This window comes from Chaetura pelagica, unplaced genomic scaffold, assembly GCF_000747805.2.
Source record: "Chaetura pelagica isolate M959 unplaced genomic scaffold, ChaPel_1.0 scaffold199, whole genome shotgun sequence".
Taxonomy (NCBI): Eukaryota; Metazoa; Chordata; class Aves; order Apodiformes; family Apodidae; genus Chaetura; species Chaetura pelagica.
In genome coordinates this window covers 1,073,431-1,083,272 of record NW_009970714.1, presented here as the reverse complement: position 1 = coordinate 1,083,272, position 9,842 = coordinate 1,073,431, and the positions used below count along the sequence as shown (strand labels likewise).

General features: G+C 42.0%; 1 protein-coding gene across 1 annotated transcript in view; it reads right to left on the bottom strand.

Annotated features, from left to right (window-relative positions):
* LOC104396177 (sodium channel protein type 5 subunit alpha-like) overlaps positions 1–9,842 on the bottom strand; it is a 184,085-nt gene that overhangs the window by 64,889 nt on the left and 109,354 nt on the right. The window contains exon 16 of the mRNA XM_010005994.1: positions 9,251–9,721. Coding sequence (XP_010004296.1) covers positions 9,251–9,721 — 471 coding nt within the window. The remainder of the gene's footprint in view (positions 1–9,250; positions 9,722–9,842) is intronic.

Below are 9,842 nucleotides of genomic sequence, written 5' to 3'. Positions count from 1 at the left end.
CAGCAGGGCTCCTTCCTAGATTAATCCAGAATGTTTCAAGTGTTTCAACTCTGGCCATGGAGGAATGAGGTGTGTCATTTCTGATGGCTCCTGCCTTGAGGGTCTTTGCCCACACTGGGCAAAACACTGCTCATAATAAAACATAGACTCATTATTCCAAGAGTTGATTCTTGAAATGAGACTAAGTGAGAGAACTTGGCAAAAAGATGGACTGCCAAAGTTAATTTAGCCTGTTATCAATTCAATAGGCTTAAATAGGCAGTGAAAGTGTTTCATAAGTGTTCATTGTACAGAGTTCAAGCTAATACCTTCTGCTAAATTGCATTTTGAAGTTTAATCACTCTCTACTTTATGTTTCTTTTGGTAATTAGGATCTCTCCACAGTATAATATGAAGAACTCAAACTAATGGCCTCCTCTGATGGAATTTTAAACTCTGGAAGTTTGCCTCAAAGTGCCATGAGTGTGGGTGTCTGAAATAATCTGCAACCTTTCACCCAAACAAGGCATTCATACTTCGATCATTAAAGAAGGCAAGATAAACAAAACCACCATTATTTTTAAATTTTGTTATTTTGGACCATAATTAACAAACATCATGTCAATGCCCTGACACACACATGCACACATTGTCTCACATGGCACAAGGCTGGCAGGGAACTGGCTGCTGTTCGTTTTGTCCAGAAAATGTTAAATGTCAGCATTTTCTTTACCAAAGGGAGAAATAGTGAGAAATGCTCATTTCTAGGCAGCATTTTGCTTCAGGGAAGGATACGGATACTGGGAAATGGCACCCAGTAGGCTGTGACTGACACGTAGTCCATGGTCTGGGCACTTGTCCAAATGCATGTTGTCAAGTCAGCTATGCCTGATATCAGTTCTTTCAATGCCAGCCTTCTTTTTATTAGTATTCCCTCCCCCCCCTTTCTCTCTTCCATTAGCTCCCTGTGTTTCCTGCACCTTAGGCATTATGCTGTGGACAAATATATTTCCCTGCCACCACGCACTGACAAAGCAACCTAAAACCTTTGATTCAGTGTGGCTGTTCTAATCACGTCAGCAAGGATCTGATACAGAATCTTCCCCTTCTGCTTCATCCCACTGAAACAAAATACACACAAATGTCTTTCTATAGGTAAAAGTAAAGATAGAGACACCCCAATCTGGATAAAAATATTGGAATCTGGCCCTTAAAATTTAGAATGGCTAGGGTTAAGGCTGGCCAGAAACCACAGCTGTTCAGCAGAGGCTGTTGACAGCAAAAACTGACCTGAAAGCAGCCTACCCTGGTATTTTCTTTAATTTTGAATACAAGTGAACTAAAACTTTTCTAGGCAAATATCATCACAGTCACTAACTCTGGCTTTAAGTCTGCTGCTGTGATTTACGGTCCTTATTCTTTTCCTAATGGCCTTGCTGCTCTTCTTCCGAAGACAATAAATACAGAAATATTCCATTTTATTGCTAAAAAAAAAGAATATTAAAGATAATTGAGTTCTATGTAGTTTTCAAGAAATACGAAGAAAAACATCGAGTTTAAAAAATGAGAAATCCAGGCAAAATATGTATGTAATAATAATGGGAAAAACCTTGTTATCTTACTTAAGGATCAGAAAAATATGGGCCCAAATAAAGCTGAGAACAAGAATGCTGTAAGATTTACTGCATCTTGCATGCACGTGTACACATAGGCTCACTTTCCTGCCAGTGAGAACTGGGGAGTCATCAACAGAATTCAAAGGTATTTTATCCAGTTGCACTAAATAAAACCGTGTCCCCCAGACTGGAACGGAAAACAGGAGGAATATAAAGAGTGTTTGAAAAGGCATTGCAGTTCCTGACAATAAAGTGCATTTCCTGCAGTAAAAGGCTGAAATTAATGTACCCTGTCAAATAAACACATGACTTCCTGGTATCTCTGATTTATAGATGGTAGAATTATTAGGAGCATAAGACAGTGTCACAAATTGTTTTATAGCAAAATCTTTATGCACTGGCATTTTTATAACAATTTGTAGTAATTTCAGCTAACCTTGTGTCAACCTGGAAAAATTCTATTGACTTTAACAGAATCACTTTGGTTTCAGGAGCAGGTCTAGAATGCACAGAAATTGTACAGCAAAATTTCCACTGTGTACAAAGGAAACAGATGTGGGTCCAGATGAAAATGGTGAATTCTCTGTTACCTGAGACATTTCCTTCTTTTCTCTGTCTTACAAATGATGTATCATGCCTAAAATAAACTTCAAGGCTCTGTGCAGAAATTACTAGTTGAAGTCTTTGACTCAGTGTTATGAAAAAGCTAAAACATGATCATCCAAATGGTTCTCTTTGACCTCAAAATGATGAATCTCTTACTGGTAGCAACACACAAAAAAAGAAAATCCATCAGAAGCAATTTCACCCTTTCAAATGAACGAAAGTGAATCAGTAATTCTGAATTAAATATAAGGTTGGGATTTTGATCCAGTCCAGGGCAATATTGAGATTGTAACACTGAACAGGTATTTTGGTGGCAGCAAACTCCGTCATTGAGACGTACAGGGGCAATTACTCATCTAGAATGAAAGGATCATTTTGGTTGGAAAAGACCTTTAAGATACTGCCAAGTCCACCACTAAACCATGTCCCTAAGCACTAATCCTAAAGTCTGGAAAACTGGTTTTCCTGGGAGATGTGTTTAGTGGAGCCCAGACATGGGAGAAGAGCCAACCAAGAAAAAAGTGTGAATATGACTGAGAAAGCAAGGAGTGCTCTGGAGCAAATAATAACTCATTCAGTGTGCAAAATCCAGGCAACCCCTCAGATCCTCTCAGCAGGCCCAGAGCCAAACCTCTTGGACATCAGAGCAGAAGTGCTGCTCTGCCTTGGAGGGGTGTAGGAAGAGCCCGCTGAGAAGTGCAGCTCTACAGTTGGGAAATGCAGAGAGGCAAGGACAGACACTGTCCCCTTCCAGCAGGCAACATTCCCGGACAGGTCATGGAAAGGTGAGCCCTAACAGGCACAGCAACAACTCTCTGCTGTTTAGGAATTTCAACAGCCAGGGGTAAGCCTTGGTGAAGAGGATGGGCCAGCCCTCCACTGGCTTTGCTGTCTCAGGATGGCACAAATGAGCTGTGGTGGGAGCTGGGCCTCAGCCGCCGTGCAGGGAGGTGGCAGCACTGTCTCCTGCCTGCCTGGTGCCCAGGAAGGGGTAAGAAACCCTCAAAGGCTCTGTCCTGGCAGCAGGCAGCCAGCACTTCCCATATGACCCAATTAGCCACTCCGTCGGAATAAATCAATAAGGCATTTTCTGAAGACAAGCAGGCAAGTGCTGCTGGCTGGGCACTGCTTTCTGCACGGGAGGATCCAAAAGGTGTTGCCGCTGCAGGAAGCAGCACCCGTGCTCAGCTGTGCTGCAGCAGAGGGGGAGAAGGATGCTTTCCAGACTGCTGTGGCCAAGAGCCACTGGCCAGCACAGCGTGGGTCATCTTCTCACTGGCACACTATAGATAGATCAAGTCGAGGGCAGTAGTTTGAGTCAGGCAGGATAGGTAATAATTCAATTTTTAAAAGGCGGAGGAAACAATAACAACCCTGTTGGGCTGACTCAAACAACAAGGAAAGTGTAGAGGCATTTCCTTAGGTTGTGCTGATAAAATGCGCTGACTGTAGGAACTCATCAATGCAGAAAGGTAATGGGCTGTAGAAAGACCTGAACATCGAGGTCTGGGATAATCAAAAGATGGAGTTCAACAGCATAAGTGCAGGACACGTACTTTGGGGACTGATTAGGACACCAAGTGTTACCCATCTGGGGCCTCCTTTTAGTCTATAAATCACAGGTTTCCTCTGAACCACAAAGTGATGTCACTGTGAAACAGACACACACCATTCTGGGCTACAGCTGAGGGCACCTAGAAGGTTAAGCAATACTAAAGCAGGAATTTTGAAGATTTAAGCTTTGAACTTCGATATGAAATGTAAATGGTACAAACCCCTCTGATGTCTGAAACTTTTAATGCAACTAAACTTCAGGTAAGCTGTAGTAGGGCTGATTCTCTGTGCCTGGTGGACTGGTCTGTGCATTTGGAATTGTCCCATCACCTTACTGTCTCCATAACCTGGTTCTTACTCCTTCAGAAGACTGAAAGCTGATGTCACATACGGTGTTTATGAGCAATTACAAGGCACTCTGTGGAGGCTCAAGGAAATAATTTCCACATTTCAATGATTTAAGGAGTCAAAATGAGAGCCCAAAACAACCTTGAGATGGTACAACCACCATGTTGCTTTGGTTGCTGCTGAGCTTTTGGGAGCTGTTTTCCTGGTGAGACAACATGTATTTAAAATTATGTATCTCAAAGAGAGAGGAAAAATGGAAGATAACTTTCATGTAGTAGAAGGTTACTTGGTCACTGTGGCTGAAGTGTGACAAGGTGGATGATGTTGTGATTATTCTTGTTCTCATTATAAGGATAAACTCCTTATTAAATCCTGAGAAATTTCTGTGGAGTGACTGGGAGAGACTTCTCCAGCCCTATGAGCAGGGCAAGGAAGGAGTTAAGTAAAGCCCTAAGCAAAAATGTTGCAGTGATTGGCATCAACACACATATCACACTATAAAGATGAATTCACAAAGTTCCAAGTGGTCCTTCTCAGCCTCACTCCTCTTTTGCCAGCTTCTTGCCACCTGTGCTGACATTCAGCTTTTCTTTCTGATCCTTTCACCATATGTGTGGGCTACAGGCATCTGTCTCCCACCTCTCCGAGCCAGCAGAGCATCTCACTTGCATCTCAGTAATCAAAGGAGACTCAGAAGCTATCAGGTGGCCTCACTCCTTCAAAACCCTCTCAGTGACAGTGCCACAAATTGGTAGCTTTCAGGAAGACGGCTGCTGCCAGTGTAAGCTTTGATAAGAGAAATGGCAGCTGAAATTTAAACGTAGACATTTCTATTACTCAGAGGAAAATGTGCAGTCACAGAAAGGTTTCTCATCATCTGAAATTTCAAACTGCTGTGTGTAACACTGTGGGGCCCATTTCCCAGAGCCACAAAAGCTTGCTTTAGAGTAGTTTTCTGACTTTACAGGAAGAGTCCAGCAACGGTACAGGAGCTGTAAACTGAGCTGATCATTATCCTGATTTAGCCCATTGGGATCAACAACTTTCTGCTTCTACTTGAGATCAGCCTCCCTTTAGCCTCTCCATAGTGATGGGTGGCTCTGGACTGATGTGAGTGAATGATGAACAGAATATAGCACAGGATCTTCAACTGACAAAGAAAATGTGAATGATGTGTAGGGATTGAGTAGATTTACCTAGCCATGTGCTTCAGAGGCATTTATACATATAGTCCCTGTTCATGCACCTCCTTTTGCCTCTTCCTTCATGTTATTGCACCAAAATCTAAACTCCTGAGGAGGAAGGCAGTTTGTGGCAATATTGCCAAAGGGCTGCTAAATTCCAGGTCAGTCAACAACTTTGAAGTGAAGCAGGGTACCTTGTCTTCTTCTGAGAAGTAAACGTACAAACACGTTCTCTTTGTGCATGTTAAAATATTTAAATATGTAAAAATATGGATTATAATTAGGGGAAAGTTAGAATAGATTTGAATGTTTAGTGTACCCTTGGTAGTTCTTGTCTCCTTTCTGTATGATGCCCTCCACACAAAAAAGATACTTCACCATAATTGTGCCCTTTCAGTGCAATCATCATGTAATTTTTGCTCTTGTTCATATTGTTTTTTCCTTTGTGAGCTGTGTCAAGGTTATCGTGGCCATCCTGGAAGGAAGGAGGTGAGGGTCCCCATGGAGCTGGGGCTCACAGGATTAACATTTCTGGAGTGAGTGGGGAAGTTTATTCCCCCAAGTACCTCAGGACTGCCCTTGATGCAAAGGCTGGCAAGCTGCAATGCTCACAACTCCAAATCCAGGGAACTGCTATTTCATACTGACCTCCAGCTGCCCCACCTGGAGTACTGTGTCCAGTTCCAGAGTCCCCAACATAAGAAGGACATGGAGCTCATGGAGAAAGTCCAAAGGACAGACACTAAGATGATCCAAGAGCCAGAGCACCTCTCCTAAAAAGGGCAGTCTGAGAGAACTTGGGCTGTTCAGCCTGGAGAAGAGAAGGCTCTGGGGAGAGCTTGGAGCACCTTCCAGTGCCTGAAGGGGCTGCAGAAAAGCTAGGGAGGGGCTTTTTACAAGGGCTTGTAGTGAGAGGACAAGGGGTAATGGATCAAAACTGGAAGAGGGGAGATTTAAGTTAGACATTAGGAGGAAATTCCTTAATTTGTGGATGGTGAGACACTGGCACAGGTTGTTCAGGGAACTTGTGGAAGCCCCATCCCTCAAAGTGTTCAAGGCCAGATTGGATGGGGCTCTGAGCAGCCTGGTCTGGTGGGAGGTGACCCTTCTCATGCAGGGGGGTTGGAACTAGATGATCTCTACATTCCGTTCCAACCTAAACCATTCTGTGATCCTATGATACTATCTACTGCAATAAGCTGCACCTTGATCAAGAGAGGTTTTTGTGGGTCCAGAGATCGTACATCTTTGGAATAAGCACCTTAAAAAAATGACAGATCTTTGAATCATTTGGGATCTGCTTTCTCATGGCTCTGCTCTTTATGAAGACATTCATAGCTGTGTAAATTTCTTAGGGTTTTGCAGGAAAGAAAATGCAAATCTTATTACACAATTATTATTTCTGGTGTTGAGCTTCTTCCTATTTCTGTTTATTTATTACGCCAATGTATTTTGAGTCTTTGAGTTGGAACCCTTTCACATCCACACATTTTCCTCTCTAGAAATTTGATAAAACTGTTTGCTGGATATATGAATTCATTTCTTTTTTGGACCTTTTCAGCAGCAGACCCCTTAGGCCTGTGGACAAAGGTTGAAACTCATTGATCAGGGCTATGCATGGGGGAACTACAGTGACCTGCCACAGCTGTTTGTCAAAGCCTGGAAAACACAAGTGACAAAAATAATTAATACATTTCTCCACTCCATCCTTCCTATTTGATGCACACACTACCAGTATTTCCCTGCAATCCAAGTATCTTGTGATAATGTTAGCCTAATGTTTATTGAAATATCATTAAGAGACACAGTGTGAAAGCAGTATTTTGGTTTGCTTTTCCCACTGAGTTTTGTTCCCTTCTAGTTTGTTTCACTCTGAGCACTTGATGTTCATATCACTTATGATAATGTTTAAATATTAATGAAAGAGTTTGAACAAATTTTCTTAATATTTTCAGGTCGACTTTTACTCATAATGTTCTATTTCACTAAAGTGCCTTTTTTTTCTATATAAGTGCTCTCACTCATGACTCTAATAGAACTCACTAAAGGTCTAATTCCACATTTACTTCCTTTACAGCATAAAATGGACAACTCTCTCTTCAGCCTACTAATACACACACCAGCATCTATATGGACACACTGTGCAGCTAAATTTCTATTTCTATTTCTACATTTCTATACTTTTAAGGTACAGGAAGATGTGAAAATCCCAAACCCTCCATGTTCCATGCTGCAGTTCAGACTGCAATTGTGAATGTTGCTATTTATCTTGAGAATGGTGGAATACAAGGGTGTAACATATATATACGTGTGCACCCACAGACATGCACACACATGATTCCAGACCTCATGGATGCCTGTGTGTAAAGTTTCAACTAACTTTTTCTTGGTACAGTGAGAGAAAAATCTGAGAGTTTTTAAGATTGTGACCCTCTGTCAGATACAGCAGAAAGGTGTCTTAAAAGGATATCTTAAAAGGCCAAAAGTAAATAAAAAAACAAACAAACCAAACTTCCAGAATTAAACACATTTACACACTATTAAATACTATAGTATTACCTAAAAAGGTTGGACCAGATGATCCTTGAGGTCCCTTCCAATCTGGCATTCTGTGATTCTATAGTTACTATTTGCACATCAGTGACTACTAAGAAACCTGTCTACTGTTATTCATAATTCACTTTTCAATTGTACTCTGCTTGTAGCTTTAACTAACACAAAGCTGGGAATAGGAAAGGACTCCAAGGGACAAAATAGATATTAACCATGCTACCCACACTGATCTTTTCAATAAGAGTATTTCTTAAAAATGATTTTTAAAAGTCCCTAAAGCTGTTTACCAAAAATTTCAGACTTTTTTTTTCTTTTAGCTAGGTTTCTCATTTGGACAGTGGGGCTTGATTATAAAGTGTTCTGACCCCTTGCCCTTTGGGTCCCAAAGGGAATGCTCAATGTGTAAGACTTGCACTAACACTGTAACTATTGAACAATGAAGCAGGATAAATTAATTGTTAGCAGCCAGTTAGTGCCCACCTCTTGACACAGAGTCCCTCCTTGGGCTTTTCTAGGACAGCCCTTCTCTAAGGACAGTTTTGCTTCAAAACATTCTTCCCCTCAACTGAGAGACTGGGGATCCCTCCTGACAGCTGGATCTGAAACAGGAGCTTTGATCCAGGTCCTGCTGACCTCTGCTGGTCTCAGCCAGTGTCAGAGGATGCTAGATCAAGCCTGAAGGGTCTGGAAAACATTAACTAGCTATGGTACATGAGGTCAAGAGATAAAGCTGGCAGAAAGGGAAGGGGGAGAGAAAGTGAGAAAGCAAAGCATTCCCATGAAGATTTTTCTTCTGCATTTTACACCAACACTTTGAACCACGCAGAATTTTTTAACCCTTACTGTGAGTGCTCTGGTGAATATGAAAATCTGCAATGTCACACCAAAGAACAGGCAAATAACTATTTTTCCTGTCTGAATACATACAATCACCTTCTCTGGCGCCTTTTCATATCAGCCTCTGCCTTGTTGTAAGAGAACTACCTGGCCCTTGAGCCGTGATGCACAAATAAATCAACCCAAGCCATTGCCTGTTTTGCATATTGAGAAAATCCCCTGCTGTAGTCAGAAGATCTAAGATTTGTTCTGTAACATTCCCATGATTCAGCTGAAAAAAACCCCACAACAAAACCAACCAAAACGAAACAGGCTCCTGTGTGAGAAAGAGCTTAATTGTTCTGGTTAGCAGAATTAATCTAAGCAAGCACAAAGAATACAAAAGGATGTCATTTGTTGGAGACTGAATTTTGCTCTTAGATATGCATGTATAACTTCTTCTGAAGTTAACAACATATCAAAGGCAGCATTAGGCCATAAGACATTTGAATCACGAGCCAGGGATCCAAAGCAAGTGTGGGAACAAAGGCAATGTGAATAAGATGTAACTAGTAAACATTTTTGGTTGCCTACCTGCTCCATTTCCGTAAAGGTGCTCTGCTCCTCATCTTCCTCCTCGATATCCGACTCTCCCACAGCAATAGGAACACAAATGGACAGGTTAGGATTGGTCATAAAATCATCGTTGTCTGTAATTCCTAGGTATTTGTCCCCATTTTTATTCATCCCATCCTCAGTGTGGTTCTCTTTGTAGTTCTCCATGTCTTTGCCAAGCTCAGCGGTCGTGTGACTGTTCACGCAATTGTTAAGGGCACCTGTAGTCTGGGCTGCAAGCTTCATCATGGCTTTCTTTTCAGCCGTTGTCTTGGGGTGCCGGAGGACATGGCAGCAAAAATTCCACATGGTGTGTTTCAGGTACTGTAGCCCCCTGTGGATCCGAGCAAAAGCAAGCTGCAGGTTGTTCATCTCCCCGTCCTCGTCTGGTGCCGAAAGGTTGTCAGCGCTGAAGGAGCTGAGCAGCAAGGCAAGGAACAGGTTGAGCACCTGAAAGGGATAAAGCAACAACGAAATCAATAAACCTTCATTGTGGAGGTCAAATGTTTGGTCTTGGAAGTACAAGGGTCTGAGTCTCATCTCATTTGTGCTATCAGAACACCACCAGTGT